The 20,814-nt window shown below is 33.6% G+C and overlaps 1 protein-coding gene across 1 annotated transcript in view; it reads right to left on the minus strand.

The window, feature by feature from the left end:
• Positions 1-5: 5 nt before the first annotated feature.
• nit2 (nitrilase family, member 2) overlaps positions 6-20,814 on the minus strand; it is a 23,658-nt gene continuing 2,849 nt past the window's right edge. The window contains exons 3-10 of the mRNA XM_062039468.1: positions 15,934-16,054; positions 12,246-12,334; positions 12,056-12,149; positions 3,599-3,673; positions 2,969-3,047; positions 2,780-2,878; positions 402-457; positions 6-338 (exon numbers count right to left, since the gene is read on the minus strand). Coding sequence (XP_061895452.1) covers positions 250-338; positions 402-457; positions 2,780-2,878; positions 2,969-3,047; positions 3,599-3,673; positions 12,056-12,149; positions 12,246-12,334; positions 15,934-16,054 — 702 coding nt within the window. The 3' untranslated portion in view covers positions 6-249. The remainder of the gene's footprint in view (positions 339-401; positions 458-2,779; positions 2,879-2,968; positions 3,048-3,598; positions 3,674-12,055; positions 12,150-12,245; positions 12,335-15,933; positions 16,055-20,814) is intronic.

A 20,814-nucleotide genomic window follows, 5' to 3' on the forward strand; every position in this document is an offset into this window, starting at 1 on the left:
CATGAAAAAGTGCTACAAAGTTTATTGTCTTCTTGCAGCTGATGGATTATTGAAATGTACACCATGGTTTGGATAAGATATCAGCTCGTAATCACGCGAGAGCAGCTTGGCTCCAGTCAATCAAGGAGAAGAAAAGGCGAGGTGTGCACTTTCCTGTAGTAGTGTAGACGTCACGGCGTAGACGTCACAGTGTAGACGTCACAGTGTAGACGTCATGGCCGTCACGGCGTACACGTCACGGCGTAGACGTCATGGCACAGACGTCACAGTGTAGACGTCATGGCGGCGTTGTGCTGTGATTGGGATCTGCTGTCGCACCTCAGCCAAGTACTGCAGGTCTGAAATCAGCAGGGGCGTCAGTCACTTTTTGACTTCTTCCGCACGCCCAAGTTGAATCTCACCGATATCTGCGTAGATGACGGCCTCCTCCGATCCAGCCTGGACCATAACTTCTCCCCTGTAGGCAGACGTGAGGTCAGCGTCACACTCTACCTAATATTCTGCTCTTTATCTGGACTCATTTTTTATTATTATATTAATTAATATTATTAAATGTATTAGCTAATATTCTGCTCTTTATCTGGACTCATTTTTTATTATTATATTAATTAATATTATTAAATGTATTAGCTAATATTCTGCTCTTTATCTGGACTCATTTTTTATTATTATATAAATTAATATTATTATATGTATTAGCTAATATTCTGCTCTTTATCTGGACTCATTTTTTATTATTATATAAATTAATATTATTAAATGTATTAGCTAATATTCTGCTCTTTATCTGGACTCATTTTTTATTATTATATTAATTAATATTATTACATGTATTAGCTAATATTCTTCTCTTTATCTGGAGTCATTTTTTATTATTATATTAATTAATATTATTATATGTATTAGCTAATATTCTGCTCTTTATCTGGACTCATTTGGAAGGTTGGCATGGACTTGAAACACGCTGACACCTACAGGACATACTGTACTATGTGCTATATTACCTACTATATATTACAATGTACTCTATCATCAACTGTACAATGTACTATATTATGTACTGTACAATGTACTATATTAGCTACTGTACAATGTACTATATTATGTACTATATATTACAATGTACTCTATCATCGACTGTACAATGTACTATATTATGTACTGTACAATGTACTATATATTACAATGTATTCTATTATCAACTGTACAATGTACTATATTATGTACTGTACAATGTACTATATTAGCTACTGTACAATGTACTATATTATGTACTATATATTACAATACACTATATTATCTACTGTACAATGTACTATATTATGTACTGTACAATGTACTATAATATGTACTATATTAGCTACTATATTATGTACTACATATTAGAATGTGCTATGTATTACACTGTACTATATTATGTACTGTACAATGTACTATAATATGTACTATATTAGCTACTATATTATGTACTACATTTTAGAATGTACTATGTAGTACAGTGTACTATATACTATATTATGTACTGTAACTATATATTATATTATGTACTATATGTACTATATTAACTACTATATTATGTACTATGTATTACAATGTACTATATTATGTACTGTACAATGTATTATATATTACAATGTACTACATTATGTACTGTACTATGTAATATATTATCTACTGTACAATGTACTATATCATGTACTGTACAATATACTATGTATTACAATGTACTATATTATGTACTGTACTATGTACTATATATTACAATGTACTATATTATCTACTATACAATGTACTGTGCTGTACAAGATACTATATTATGTACTGTACAAGGTACTATATTATGTACTATAATATGTACTGTACAAGGTACTATATTATGTACTATAATATGTACTATATTAGCTACTATATTATGTACTACATATTACAATGTACTACATATTACAATGTACTATGTATTACAATGTACTATATTATGTACTGTACAATGTACTATATTATGTACTGTACAATGTACTATATTATGTAATGTATAGTATCAACGTGGTCAAGTCTTTACAATATTATAAAAAATGGAGCTCTGACATCTGTCAATTACTGATATAAACTATTATCATGTTAAAAAGTAATATTAGTGTAAAGCTCACAGGGCTATGCTAGCAGAATGATAAAATGTAATGTTAGCAGAATGATAAAATGTAATGTAATCATGTAGCTCACATAGCTATGTCAATGTTGCTGACTTAGCCTGACGTTAAAATGTAATGTAAGCATGTAGCTCACATAGATATGCTAGTGTTGTTAACCTAGCATGATGTTGAAATATAATGTTAGCATGTAGCTCCCATAGATATGGTAGTGTTGTTAACCTAGCATGATGTTGAAATATAATGTTAGCATGTAGCTCCCATAGATATGGTAGTGTTGTTAACCTAGCATGATGTTGAAATATAATGTTAGCATGTAGCTCCCATAGCTGTGCTAGTGTTGTTAACCTAGCATGATGTTGAAATATAATGTTAGCAGGTAGCTCACATAGATATGATAGTGTTGTTAACCTAGCATGATGTTAAAATATAATGTTAGCATGTAGCTCACATAGCTATGCTAGTATTGTTAACCTAGCATGATGTTAAAATGTAATGTTAGCATGTAGCTCACATAGCTATGCAAGTGTTGCTAACGATTGTGTCATTAATAAAGCAATTTTATAGTGCTGCTTTAGACCAGAGAAAGGTATAAGTTAGTAATAAAGTAATCATATTTCAGATGTGCTTACCAGGGGTTCACCACACCGCTGTGACCCCAGGCCACGTAGGAGGAGCTCTGGTCTCTGGCAGGTGATGCGGTGGCCACGTACACCTGGTTGTCCAGCGCCCTGCAGAGACAACCACAGCTCAAAACTCTGCAGTCTGTTGAAATTCCTAAAAACTAATAATAAAAAAATATCTATATATCCGAGCCTCACCTGGCCCTCTGCAGGAGCTCCCAGTGGGCGGGGCCTGTGGTCATGTTGAAGGCTCCTGGGTAGACCAGCAGCTGACACCCTGAGGACCAACCGTGACACTTCTCACACACACCCAGCAGGGGGCACTGTTTATCTAAACACCCAACATTCATTCTGCATGCAAGTTGGATGACGTCACACGTCAGAAAATGTATTTTATAGTAACCTAAAGAGTGTAACAGCACAAAAGCTCCGCCCACATGGCGCCACTGCAGTTGGTATCAACATCCACTTTTAACTTTCATGTCAGTTAGGAAAGACAGCGCATCATTAGAAGTGAAGTATTGACAGTTTGATGGCTGATGGCGTGGAACAGTTTTAACCACCAGGCTCCGCCCACTTCAAGCGGCAAAACGTCTTCCAAGACAAACCAAACAGTCCAGTAGTGATGATTGAACGCTCTGAGATCTCCATTGTTCATGTATACCTCTGAAATGATTTCTTAAACCTGTATCTGCAACAAGTGATGAAGTCTGCCTAGCAACAAGTGATGGAGTCTGCCTAGCAACAAGTGATGGAGTCTGCCTAGCAACAAGTGATGGAGTCTGCCTAGCAACAGGTGACCAACAGAAGAGAGGGAAAAAGACTCACCCTTCCTGCTGTAGAGTTGTGCCAGCTCAGCAAACCTCATGTCGTAACATATGCCCACTCCCACTTTGCAGAAGGCTGATAATACACACACACACACAAATATTAACACAACACACACACAAATATTAACACAACACACACACAAATATTAACACAACACACACACAAATATTAACCCAACATTTACACAAATATTAACACAACACACACACAAATATTAACACGACACATATGACACATACACAAATATTAACACAACACACACACAAATATTAACACGACACATATGACACATACACAAATATTAACACGACACATATGACACATACACAAATATTAACACGACACATATGACACATACACAAATATTAACACGACACATATGACACATACACAAATATTAACACAACACACACAAATATTAACACAACACACACACAAATATTAACACGACACATATGACAATACACAAATATTAACACGACACATATGACACATACACAAATATTAACACAACACACACACAAATATTAACACAACACACACAAATATTAACACGACACATATGACACATACACAAATATTAACACGACACATATGACACATACACAAATATTAACACGACACATATGACACATACACAAATATTAACAACATTTACACAAATATTATCACGACACACACACATATATTTACACGACACACACACAAATATTAACACAACATTTACACAAATATTAACACAACACGTACACAAATATTAACACTACATTTACACAAATATTAACACAACATTTACATAAATATTAACACGACACACACACAAATATTAACACGACACACACACAAATATTAACACAACATTTACACAAATATTAACACAACACACACACAAATATTAACACAACATTTACACAAATATTAACACAACACACACACAAATATTAACACGACACACACACAAATATTAACACGACACACACACAAATATTAATACGACACATACACAAATATTAACACGACACATATGACACATACACAAATATTAACACGACACATATGACACATACACAAATATTAACACAACACACAAATAAATATTAACACAACACACACACAAATATTAACACAACACACACACAAATATTAACACGACACATATGACAATACACAAATATTAACACGACACATATGACATACACAAATATTAACACAACACATACACAAATATTAACACAACACACAAATATTAACACAACACACACACAAATATTAACACGACACATATGACACATACACAAATATTAACACGACACATATGACACATACACAAATATTAACAACATTTACACAAATATTAACACGACACACACACAAATATTAACACGACACACACACAAATATTAACACAACATTTACACAAATATTAACACAACACGTACACAAATATTAACACTACATTTACACAAATATTAACACAACATTTACATAAATATTAACACGACACACACACAAATATTAACACGACACACACACAAATATTAACACAACATTTACACAAATATTAACACAACACACACACAAATATTAACACAACACACACACAAATATTAACACAACATTTACACAAATATTAACACAACACACACACAAATATTAACACGACACACACACAAATATTAACACGACACACACACAAATATTAATACGACACATACACAAATATTAACACGATGCATGCACAAATAGCATGACAAATACACAAATATTAACACGACACACACACAAATATTAACACAACACATACAAATATTAACACGACACATACACAAATATTAACACGACACACACAAATATTAACACGACACATACACAAATATTAACACGACACATACACAAATATTAACACGACACATACAAAAAAATCACCACAACAAATACACAAATATTAACACGACACATACAAAAAAATCACTACAACACATACACAAATATTAACACGACACATACAAAAAAATCACCACAACACATACACAAATATTAACACGACACATACAAAAAAATCACAACACATACACAAATATTAACACGACACATACAAAAAATCACCACAACACATACACAAATAACACGACACATTCACAAATATTAACACGACACATACAAAAAAATCACCACAACACATACACAAATATTAACACGACACATACAAAAATCACCACAACACATACACAAATATTAACCCGACACATACAAAAAAATCACAACACATACACAAATATTAACACGACACATACAAAAAATCACCACAACACATACACAAATAACACGACACATTCACAAATATTAACACGACACATACAAAAAAATCACCACAACACATACACAAATATTAACACGACACATACAAAAATCACCACAACACATACACAAATATTAACACGACACATGCAAAAAATCACCACAACACATACACAAATATTAACACGACACATACAAAAAATCACCACAACACATACACAAATAACACGACACATTCACAAATATTAACACGACACATACAAAAAAATCACTACAACACATACACAAATATTAACATGAAACATACAAAAAATCACCACAACACATACACAAATATTAACACGACACATACAAAAAAATCACAACACATACACAAATATTAACACGACACATACAAAAAATCACCACAACACATACACAAATAACACGACACATTCACAAATATTAACACGACACATACAAAAAAATCACCACAACACATACACAAATATTAACACGACACATACAAAAATCACCACAACACATACACAAATATTAACACGACACATACAAAAAAATCACAACACATACACAAATATTAACACGACACATACAAAAAATCACCACAACACATACACAAATAACACGACACATTCACAAATATTAACACGACACATACAAAAAAATCACCACAACACATACACAAATATTAACACGACACATACAAAAATCACCACAACACATACACAAATATTAACACGACACATGCAAAAAATCACCACAACACATACACAAATATTAACACGACACATACAAAAAATCACCACAACACATACACAAATAACACGACACATTCACAAATATTAACACGACACATACAAAAAAATCACTACAACACATACACAAATATTAACATGAAACATACAAAAAATCACCACAACACATACACAAATATTAACACGACACATACAAAAAAATCACAACACATACACAAATATTAACACGACACATACAAAAAATCACCACAACACATACACAAATAACACGACACATTCACAAATATTAACACGACACATACAAAAAAATCACCACAACACATACACAAATATTAACACGACACATACAAAAAATCACAACACATTCACAAATATTAACACGACACATACAAAAAAATCACCACAACACATACACAAATATTAACACGACACATACAAAAAATCACAACACATACACAAATATTAACACGACACATACAAAAAATCACCACAACACATACACAAATAACACGACACATTCACAAATATTAACACCACACATACAAAAAAATCACCACAACACATACACAAATATTAACACGACACATACAAAAAATCACAACACATACACAAATATTAACACGACACATGCAAAAAAATCACCACAACACATACACAAATATTAACACGACACATACAAAAAAATCACCACGACACATACACAAATAACACGACACATTCACAAATATTTACACGACACATACAAAAAAATCACCACAACACATACACAAATATTAACACGACACATACAAAAAAATCACCACAACACATACACAAATATTAACACGACACATACAAAAAATCACCACAACACATACACAACTAACACGACACATACGAAAAAAATCACCACAACACATACACAAATATTAACATGACACATACAAAAAAATCACAACACGTACAAAAATATTAACACGACACGTACAAAAAATCACCACGACACATACAAAAAAATCACCACAACACATACACAAATATTAACACGACACATACAAAAAAATCACCACAACACATACACAAATATTAACACAACACAAACAAAAAATCACCACAACACATACACAAATAACACGACACATACAAAAAAATCACCACAACACATACACAAATATTACCACGACACATACAAAAATATTAACACAACATTTACACAAATATTAACACAACACGTACACAAATATTAACACGACACATACATAAATATTAACACAACATTTACACAAATATTAACACAACACATACACAAATATTAACACGACACATACAAAAAATCACCACAACACATACACAAATAACACGACACATTCACAAATATTAACACGACACATACAAAAAAATCACCACAACACATACACAAATATTAACACGACACATACAAAAATCACCACAACACATACACAAATATTAACACGACACATGCAAAAAATCACCACAACACATACACAAATATTAACACGACACATACAAAAAATCACCACAACACATACACAAATAACACGACACATTCACAAATATTAACACGACACATACAAAAAAATCACTACAACACATACACAAATATTAACATGAAACATACAAAAAATCACCACAACACATACACAAATATTAACACGACACATACAAAAAAATCACAACACATACACAAATATTAACACGACACATACAAAAAATCACCACAACACATACACAAATAACACGACACATTCACAAATATTAACACGACACATACAAAAAAATCACCACAACACATACACAAATATTAACACGACACATACAAAAAATCACAACACATTCACAAATATTAACACAACACATACAAAAAAATCACCACAACACATACACAAATATTAACACGACACATACAAAAAATCACAACACATACACAAATATTAACACGACACATACAAAAAATCACCACAACACATACACAAATAACACGACACATTCACAAATATTAACACCACACATACAAAAAAATCACCACAACACATACACAAATATTAACACGACACATACAAAAAATCACAACACATACACAAATATTAACACGACACATGCAAAAAATCACCACAACACATACACAAATATTAACACGACACATACAAAAAAATCACCACAACACATACACAAATAACACGACACATTCACAAATATTTACACCACACATACAAAAAAATCACCACAACACATACACAAATATTAACACGACACATACAAAAAAATCACCACAACACATACACAAATATTAACACGACACATACAAAAAATCACCACAACACATACACAACTAACACGACACATGCGAAAAAAATCACCACAACACATACACAAATAGTAACATGACACATACAAAAAAATCACAACACGTACAAAAATATTAACACGACACGTACAAAAAATCACCACGACACATACAAAAAAATCACCACAACACATACACAAATATTAACACGACACATACAAAAAAATCACCACAACACATACACAAATATTAACACAACACAAACAAAAAATCACCACAACACATACACAAATAACACGACACATACAAAAAAATCACCACAACACATACACAAATATTAACACAACACATACAAAAAATCACCACAACACATACACAAATATTACCACGACACATACAAAAATATTAACACAACATTTACACAAATATTAACACAACACATACACAAATATTAACACAACATTTACACAAATAACACGACACGTACACAAATATTAACACGACACATACATAAATATTAACACAACATTTACACAAATATTAACACGACACATACACAAATATTAACACAAAATTTACACAAATATTAACACAACACATACAAATATTAACACGACACATACACAAATATTAACACGACACATTAATAAATATTAACACAACATTTACACAAATATTAACACGACATATACACAAATATAAACACGACACATACACAAATATCAACATGACACACAAATAACACGACACATACACAAATATCAACACGACACATACACAAATATCAACATGACACATACACAAATATTAACACGACACATGCAAAAAATCACCACAACACATACACAAATATTAACACGACACATACAAAAAATCACCACAACACATACACAAATAACACGACACATTCACAAATATTAACACGACACATACAAAAAAATCACTACAACACATACACAAATATTAACATGAAACATACAAAAAATCACCACAACACATACACAAATATTAACACGACACATACAAAAAAATCACCACAACACATACACAAATATTAACACGACACATACAAAAAATCACAACACATTCACAAATATTAACACGACACATACAAAAAAATCACCACAACACATACACAAATATTAACACGACACATACAAAAAATCACAACACATACACAAATATTAACACGACACATACAAAAAATCACCACAACACATACACAAATAACACGACACATTCACAAATATTAACACGACACATACAAAAAAATCACCACAACACATACACAAATATTAACACGACACATACAAAAATCACCACAACACATACACAAATATTAACACGACACATGCAAAAAATCACCACAACACATACACAAATATTAACACGACACATACAAAAAATCACCACAACACATACACAAATAACACGACACATTCACAAATATTAACACGACACATACAAAAAAATCACTACAACACATACACAAATATTAACATGAAACATACAAAAAATCACCACAACACATACACAAATATTAACACGACACATACAAAAAAATCACAACACATACACAAATATTAACACGACACATACAAAAAATCACCACAACACATACACAAATAACACGACACATTCACAAATATTAACACGACACATACAAAAAAATCACCACAACACATACACAAATATTAACACGACACATACAAAAAATCACAACACATTCACAAATATTAACACGACACATACAAAAAAATCACCACAACACATACACAAATATTAACACGACACATACAAAAAATCACAACACATACACAAATATTAACACGACACATACAAAAAATCACCACAACACATACACAAATAACACGACACATTCACAAATATTAACACCACACATACAAAAAAATCACCACAACACATACACAAATATTAACACGACACATACAAAAAATCACAACACATACACAAATATTAACACGACACATGCAAAAAATCACCACAACACATACACAAATATTAACACGACACATACAAAAAAATCACCACAACACATACACAAATAACACGACACATTCACAAATATTTACACCACACATACAAAAAAATCACCACAACACATACACAAATATCAACACGACACATACAAAAAAATCACCACAACACATACACAAATATTAACACGACACATACAAAAAATCACCACAACACATACACAACTAACACGACACATACGAAAAAAATCACCACAACACATACACAAATAGTAACATGACACATACAAAAAAATCACAACACGTACAAAAATATTAACACGACACGTACAAAAAATCACCACGACACATACAAAAAAATCACCACAACACATACACAAATATTAACACGACACATACAAAAAAATCACCACAACACATACACAAATATTAACACAACACAAACAAAAAATCACCACAACACATACACAAATAACACGACACATACAAAAAAATCACCACAACACATACACAAATATTAACACAACACATACAAAAAATCACCACAACACATACACAAATATTACCACGACACATACAAAAATATTAACACAACATTTACACAAATATTAACACAACACATACACAAATATTAACACAACATTTACACAAATAACACGACACGTACACAAATATTAACACGACACATACATAAATATTAACACAACATTTACACAAATATTAACACGACACATACACAAATATTAACACAAAATTTACACAAATATTAACACAACACATACAAATATTAACACGACACATACACAAATATTAACACGACACATTAATAAATATTAACACAACATTTACACAAATATTAACACGACATATACACAAATATAAACACGACACATACACAAATATCAACATGACACACAAATAACACGACACATACACAAATATCAACACGACACATACACAAATATCAACATGACACATACACAAATATCAACACGACACATACACAAATATTAACACGACACATACACAAATATCAACACGACACATACACAAATATCAGCACGACACACACACAAATATTAACACGACACATAGACAAAGATGAGAGCAGGTCACACACGTGTGTCAAAGGTGGACAAAGTGTTGCCAGGACTCAGAGTTTCAGACTCCTGGAAGCAGATCTTGCCTGGGATGTCGATGTCAAAGAGATGGATCTTGGCAGACGTAAAGATTATTGAAGAGGACTTTCTGTGACAAATGTGATGTGTGTGACAAATGTGAAGTGTGTGACAAATATGATGTGTGTGTACCTTCCTGTGCTTGAGCAGGATGTGTCCATCAGGTCCAAACACCACACAGCTGTTGTACAACTTGCCAGCATCCTCCTCTGGGATGGAGCCTGCAAGCAGGAAGTACTCATTCCTTTGCACCTTTTAGCACGTGTTGATACTATTATGTCATCATGATGTCATGTTAGCATGTAGCTCACATAGCTATGCTAGTGTTGCTGACCTAGCAGGATGTTAAAATGTAATGTTAGCATGTAGCTCACATAGCCATGCTAGTGTTGCTAACCTAGCATGGTGTTAAAATATAATGTTAGCATGTAGCTCACATAGCTATGCTAGTGTTGCTAACCTAGCATGGTGTTAAACTATAATGTTAGCATGTAGCTCACATAGCGATGCTAGTGGTGCTTACGTAATGTGATGTGAAAAAGTAATATTAGCATGTAGTTCACATAGCTATGCTAGTGTTGCTAACCTAGCAGGGTGTTAAAATGTAATGTTAGCATGTAGCTCACATAGCTATGCTAGCTCCGCTAACCTAGCATGATATTAAAATGTAAGGTTAGCAAGTAGCTCACATAGCTATGCTAATGTTGTTAACCTAACATGGTGTTAAAATATAATGTTAGCATGTAGCTCACGTAGTTATTCTAGTGTTGCTAACCTAGCATGGTGTTAAAATGTAATGTTAGCATGTAGCTCACATAGCTATGCTAGTGTTGATAACCTGGCATGGTGTCAAAATATAATGTTAGCATGTAGTTCACATAGTTATGCTAGCTTTGCTAACCTAGCATGATGTTAAAATGTAAGGTTAGCAAGTAGCTCACATAGCTCTGCTAATGTTGTTAACCTAACATGATGTTAAAATATATAATGTTAGCATGTAGCTCACATAGCTATGCAAGTGTTGCTAACCTAGCATGATGTTAAAATGTAAGGTTAGCAAGTAGCTCACATAGCTGTGCTAATGTTGTTAACCTAACATGATGTTAAAATATATAATGTTAGCATGCAGCTCACATAGCTATGCTAGTGTTGCTAACCTAACATGATGTTAAAATATATAATGTTAGCATGCAGCTCACATAGCTATGCTAGTGTTGCTAACCTAGCATGATGTTAAAATGTAAGGTTAGCATGTAGCTCACATAGCTATGCTAGTGTTGCTAACCTAGCATGATGTTAAAATGTAATGTTAGCATGTAGCTCACATAGCTACGCTAGTGTTGTTAACTAGCAAGATGTTGAAATGTCATGTTAGCATGCAGCTCACATAGCTATGCTAGTGTTACTAACCTGGCATGATGTTAAAATGTAATGTTAGCATGTAGCTCACATAGCTATGCTAGTGTTAGTTATAAGAAGAAATAGAAAGTATTAGTAGTTAACAGTGATAACAATCATTAGTAATTAATAAACATAAGAAGTATTATAGTCAGTGTAGAAATAATAACTATTAGTAGTTAGTAAACTAAGAAGTATTATAGTTCTTATCTGTACTGTAAAGTTCAAATTTGAATGACAATAAAAAGGAAGTCTAAGTTAGTAGAAATAATAACTATTAGTAGTTCAATCAATCAATCAAAGTGTATTTATACAGCCCTAAATCACGAGTGTCTCAAAGGGCTGCACAAGCCACAACAGTAGAAATAAAAAGTATTATAGTTAGTAGAAATAAGAAGTATTATAGTTAGTACAAATAAGTATTATTAGTTAGTAGAAATAAAAAAATATTATAGTTAGTATAAATAAGTATTAGCAGTTAGTAAAAATAATAAGTATTATAATTAGTAGAAATAATAACTGTTAGTAGTTAGTGCAACTAAGAAGTATTATAGGTAGTAGAAATAAGAAGTATTGTAGTTAGTAGAAATAAGAAGTATTAGTAGTTGGTAGAAATAAAAAGTATTAGTAGTTAGTAGAAATAATAATTATTAATAGTTAGTGGAAATAAGAAGTATTATAGTTAGTAGAAATAAGTATTAGTAGTTAGTGGAAATAAGAAGTATTATAGTTAGTAGAAATAAGTATTAGTAGTTAGTGGAAATAAGAAGTATTATAGTTAGTAGAAATAAGTATTAGTAGTTAGTGGAAATAAGAAGTATTATAGTTAGTAGAAATAAGTATTAGTAGTTAGTGGAAATAAGAAGTATTATAGTTAGTAGAAATAAGTATTAGTAGTTAGTGGAAATAAGAAGTATTATAGTTAGAAATAAGTATTAATAGTTAGTGGAAATAAGAAGTATTATAGCTAGTAGAAATAAGTATTAGTAGTTAGTGGAAATAAGAAGTATTATAGTTAGTAGAAATAAGTATTAATAGTTAGTGGAAATAAGAAGTATTATTGTTAGTAGAAATAAGTATTAGTAGTTAGTGGAAATAAGAAGTATTAGTAGATAGTAGAACTAAGAAGTATTAGTAGTTAGTAGAAATAAGAAGTATTATAGTTGGTAAAAATAAGAAGTATTATAGTTGGTAGAAATAATAATTATTAATAGTTAGTGGAAAAGAGAAGTATGATAGTTAGTATTAATAAGTATTAGTAGTTAGTATAACTAAAAAGTATTAGTAGTTAGTAGAAATAAGAAGTATTATAGTTGGTAGAAATAATAAGTATTAGTAGTTAGTAGAAATAAGAAGTATTACTAGTTAGGAGCAATACAAAGTATGTTAGTAGAAATAAGTATTAGTAGTAAGTAGAAATAATAGGTATTAGTAGTTAGTAGAAATAAGAAGTATTGGTAGTTAGTAGAAATAAGAAGTATTGGTAGTTAGAAGAAATAAGAAGTATTAGTAGTTAGTAGAAATACGAAGTATTAGTAGTTAGTAGAAATAAGAAGTATTAGTAGTTAGTAGAAATAAGAAGTATTCGTAGTTAGTAGAAATACAAAGTATTAGTAGAAATAAGAAGTATTAGTAGAAATAAGAAATATTAGTAGAAATAAGAAGTATTAGTAGTTAGTAGAAATAAGAAGTATTAGTAATTAGTAGAAATAAGAAGTATTATTAGTTAGTAGAAATAATAATTATTAGTAGTTATTAGCAATACTAAGTATAGTAGTTAGTAGAAATAAGAAGTATTAGTAGAAATAAGAAATATTAGTAGAAATAAGAAGTGTTAGTAGTTAGTAGAAATAAGAAGTATTAGTAGTTAGTAGAAGTAAGAAGTATTAGTAGAAATAAGAAGTATTAGTAGTTAGTAGAAATAAGAAGTATTATAGTTGGTAGAAATAAGAAGTATTAGTAGTTAGTAGAAGTAAGAAGTATTAGTAGAAATAAGAAGTATTAGTAGTTAGTAGAAATAAGAAGTATTAGTAGAAATAAGAAGTATTAGTAGTTAGTAGAAATAAGAAGTATTAGTAGAAATAAGAAGTATTAGTAGAAATAAGAAGTATTAGTAGTTAGTATAAATAAGAAGTATTAGTATAAATAAGAAGTATTAGTAGAAATAAGAAGTATTAGTAGAAATAAGAAGTATTAGTAGTTAGTAGAAATAAGAAGTATTAGTATAAATAAGAAGTATTAGTAGAAATAAGAAGTATTAGTAGAAATAAGAAGTATTAGTAGTTAGTAGAAATAAGAAGTATTAGTATAAATAAGAAGTATTAGTAGAAATAAGAAGTATTAGTAGTTAGTATAAATAAGAAGTATTAGTATAAATAAGAAGTATTATTAAACGTGATGAGGTGAGTTTTGAGCTCCTCACCTCCCACCAGGTAGATGTTGTTGTGCTTAGCAGCCTGAGCCAGCAGCTGAGTGGACTGTCCAGGGATGTTCTCAGCGTAGGCAGCAAAGAATGATGTTCCATAAGGTGAGTTGAAGCATTCCTGGTGAGGAAACAATAGAATGATGTTCCATAAGGTGAGTTGAAGCATTCCTGGGGAGGAAACAATAGAATGATGTTCCATAAGGTGAGTTGAAGCATTCCTGGTGAGGAAACAATAGAATTATGTTCCATAAGGTGAGTTGAAGCATTCCTGGGGAGGAAACAATAGAATGATGTTCCATAAGGTGAGTTGAAGCATTCCTGGGGAGGAAACAATAGAATGATGTTCCATAAGGTGAGTTGAAGCATTCCTGGGGAGGAAACAATAGAATTATGTTCCATAAGGTGAGTTGAAGCATTCCTGGGGAGGAAACAATAGAATTATGTTCCATAAGGTGAGTTGAAGCATTCCTGGGGAGGAAACAATAGAATGATGTTCCATAAGGTGAGTTGAAGCATTCCTGGGGAGGAAACAATAGAATGATGTTCCATAAGGTGAGTTGAAGCATTCCTGGGGAGGAAACAATAGAATGATGTTCCATAAGGTGAGTTGAAGCATTCCTGGGGAGGAAACAATAGAATGATGTTCCATAAGGTGAGTTGAAGCATTCCTGGGGAGGAAACAATAGAATGATGTTCCATAAGGTGAGTTGAAGCATTCCTGGGGAGGAAACAATAGAATGATGTTCCATAAGGTGAGTTGAAGCATTCCTGGGGAGGAAACAATAGAATGATGTTCCATAAGGTGAGTTGAAGCATTCCTGGGGAGGAAACAATAGAATGATGTTCCATAAGGTGAGTTGAAGCATTCCTGGGGAGGAAACAATAGAATGATGTTCCATAAGGTGAGTTGAAGCATTCCTGGGGAGGAAACAATAGAATGATGTTCCATAAGGTGAGTTGAAGCATTCCTGGGGAGGAAACAATAGAATGATGTTCCATAAGGTGAGTTGAAGCATTCCTGGGGAGGAAACAATAGAATGATGTTCCATAAGGTGAGTTGAAGCATTCCTGGGGAGGAAACAATAGAATGATGTTCCATAAGGTGAGTTGAAGCATTCCTGGGGAGGAAACAATAGAATGATGTTCCATAAGGTGAGTTGAAGCATTCCTGGGGAGGAAACAATAGAATGATGTTCCATAAGGTGAGTTGAAGCATTCCTGGGGAGGAAACAATAGAATGATGTTCCATAAGGTGAGTTGAAGCATTCCTGGGGAGGAAACAATAGAATGATGTTCCATAAGGTGAGTTGAAGCATTCCTGGGGAGGAAACAATAGAATGATGTTCCATAAGGTGAGTTGAAGCATTCCTGGGGAGGAAACAATAGAATGATGTTCCATAAGGTGAGTTGAAGCATTCCTGGGGAGGAAACAATAGAATGATGTTCCATAAGGTGAGTTGAAGCATTCCTGGGGAGGAAACAATAGAATGATGTTCCATAAGGTGAGTTGAAGCATTCCTGGGGAGGAAACAATACAATGATGTTCCATAAGGTGAGTTGAAGCATTCCTGGGGAGGAAACAATACAATGATGTTCCATAAGGTGAGTTGAAGCATTCCTGGGGAGGAAACAATAGAATGATGTTCCATAAGGTGAGTTGAAGCATTCCTGGGGAGGAAACAATAGAATGATGTTCCATAAGGTGAGTTGAAGCATTCCTGGGGAGGAAACAATAGAATGATGTTCCATAAGGTGAGTTGAAGCATTCCTGGGGAGGAAACAATAGAATTATGTTCCATAAGGTGAGTTGAAGCATTCCTGGGGAGGAAACAATACAATGATGTTCCATAAGGTGAGTTGAAGCATTCCTGGGGAGGAAACAATAGAATGATGTTCCATAAGGTGAGTTGAAGCATTCCTGGGGAGGAAACAATAGAATGATGTTCCATAAGGTGAGTTGAAGCATTCCTGGGGAGGAAACAATAAAATTATGTTCCATAAGGTGAGTTGAAGCATTCCTGGGGAGGAAACAATACAATGATGTTCCATAAGGTGAGTTGAAGCATTCCTGGGGAGGAAACAATAGAATGATGTTCCATAAGGTGAGTTGAAGCATTCCTGGGGAGGAAACAATAGAATGATGTTCCATAAGGTGAGTTGAAGCATTCCTGGGGAGGAAACAATAGAATGATGTTCCATAAGGTGAGTTGAAGCATTCCTGGGGAGGAAACAATAGAATGATGTTCCATAAGGTGAGTTGAAGCATTCCTGGGGAGGAAACAATACAATGATGTTCCATAAGGTGAGTTGAAGCATTCCTGGGGAGGAAACAATAGAATGATGTTCCATAAGGTGAGTTGAAGCATTCCTGGGGAGGAAACAATAGAATGATGTTCCATAAGGTGAGTTGAAGCATTCCTGGGGAGGAAACAATAGAATGATGTTCCATAAGGTGAGTTGAAGCATTCCTGGGGAGGAAACAATAGAATGATGTTCCATAAGGTGAGTTGAAGCATTCCTGGGGAGGAAACAATAGAATGATGTTCCATAAGGTGAGTTGAAGCATTCCTGGGGAGGAAACAATAGAATGATGTTCCATAAGGTGAGTTGAAGCATTCCTGGGGAGGAAACAATAGAATGATGTTCCATAAGGTGAGTTGAAGCATTCCTGGGGAGGAAACAATAGAATGATGTTCCATAAGGTGAGTTGAAGCATTCCTGGGGAGGAAACAATACAATGATGTTCCATAAGGTGAGTTGAAGCATTCCTGGGGAGGAAACAATAGAATGATGTTCCATAAGGTGAGTTGAAGCATTCCTGGGGAGGAAACAATAGAATGATGTTCCATAAGGTGAGTTGAAGCATTCCTGGGGAGGAAACAATAGAATGATGTTCCATAAGGTGAGTTGAAGCATTCCTGGGGAGGAAACAATAGAATTATGTTCCATAAGGTGAGTTGAAGCATTCCTGGGGAGGAAACAATACAATGATGTTCCATAAGGTGAGTTGAAGCATTCCTGGGGAGGAAACAATAGAATGATGTTCCATAAGGTGAGTTGAAGCATTCCTGGGGAGGAAACAATAGAATGATGTTCCATAAGGTGAGTTGAAGCATTCCTGGGGAGGAAACAATAAAATTATGTTCCATAAGGTGAGTTGAAGCATTCCTGGGGAGGAAACAATACAATGATGTTCCATAAGGTGAGTTGAAGCATTCCTGGGGAGGAAACAATAGAATGATGTTCCATAAGGTGAGTTGAAGCATTCCTGGGGAGGAAACAATAGAATGATGTTCCATAAGGTGAGTTGAAGCATTCCTGGGGAGGAAACAATAGAATGATGTTCCATAAGGTGAGTTGAAGCATTCCTGGGGAGGAAACAATAGAATGATGTTCCATAAGGTGAGTTGAAGCATTCCTGGGGAGGAAACAATACAATGATGTTCCATAAGGTGAGTTGAAGCATTCCTGGGGAGGAAACAATAGAATGATGTTCCATAAGGTGAGTTGAAGCATTCCTGGGGAGGAAACAATAGAATGATGTTCCATAAGGTGAGTTGAAGCATTCCTGGGGAGGAAACAATAGAATGATGTTCCATAAGGTGAGTTGAAGCATTCCTGGGGAGGAAACAATAGAATGATGTTCCATAAGGTGAGTTGAAGCATTCCTGGGGAGGAAACAATAGAATGATGTTCCATAAGGTGAGTTGAAGCATTCCTGGGGAGGAAACAATAGAATGATGTTCCATAAGGTGAGTTGAAGCATTCCTGGGGAGGAAACAATAGAATGATGTTCCATAAGGTGAGTTGAAGCATTCCTGGGGAGGAAACAATAGAATGATGTTCCATAAGGTGAGTTGAAGCATTCCTGGGGAGGAAACAATAGAATGATGTTCCATAAGGTGAGTTGAAGCATTCCTGGGGAGGAAACAATAGAATGATGTTCCATAAGGTGAGTTGAAGCATTCCTGGGGAGGAAACAATAGAATGATGTTCCATAAGGTGAGTTGAAGCATTCCTGGGGAGGAAACAATAGAATGATGTTCCATAAGGTGAGTTGAAGCATTCCTGGGGAGGAAACAATAGAATGATGTTCCATAAGGTGAGTTGAAGCATTCCTGGGGAGGAAACAATAGAATGATGTTCCATAAGGTGAGTTGAAGCATTCCTGGGGAGGAAACAATAGAATGATGTTCCATAAGGTGAGTTGAAGCATTCCTGGGGAGGAAACAATAGAATGATGTTCCATAAGGTGAGTTGAAGCATTCCTGGGGAGGAAACAATAGAATGATGTTCCATAAGGTGAGTTGAAGCATTCCTGGGGAGGAAACAATACAATGATGTTCCATAAGGTGAGTTGAAGCATTCCTGGGGAGGAAACAATAGAATGATGTTCCATAAGGTGAGTTGAAGCATTCCTGGGGAGGAAACAATAGAATGATGTTCCATAAGGTGAGTTGAAGCATTCCTGGGGAGGAAACAATAGAATGATGTTCCATAAGGTGAGTTGAAGCATTCCTGGGGAGGAAACAATAGAATTATGTTCCATAAGGTGAGTTGAAGCATTCCTGGGGAGGAAACAATACAATGATGTTCCATAAGGTGAGTTGAAGCATTCCTGGGGAGGAAACAATAGAATGATGTTCCATAAGGTGAGTTGAAGCATTCCTGGGGAGGAAACAATAGAATGATGTTCCATAAGGTGAGTTGAAGCATTCCTGGGGAGGAAACAATAAAATTATGTTCCATAAGGTGAGTTGAAGCATTCCTGGGGAGGAAACAATACAATGATGTTCCATAAGGTGAGTTGAAGCATTCCTGGGGAGGAAACAATAGAATGATGTTCCATAAGGTGAGTTGAAGCATTCCTGGGGAGGA

The sequence above is a fragment of the Entelurus aequoreus genome, linkage group LG27, assembly GCF_033978785.1.
Source record: "Entelurus aequoreus isolate RoL-2023_Sb linkage group LG27, RoL_Eaeq_v1.1, whole genome shotgun sequence".
Lineage (NCBI taxonomy): Eukaryota > Metazoa > Chordata > Actinopteri > Syngnathiformes > Syngnathidae > Entelurus > Entelurus aequoreus.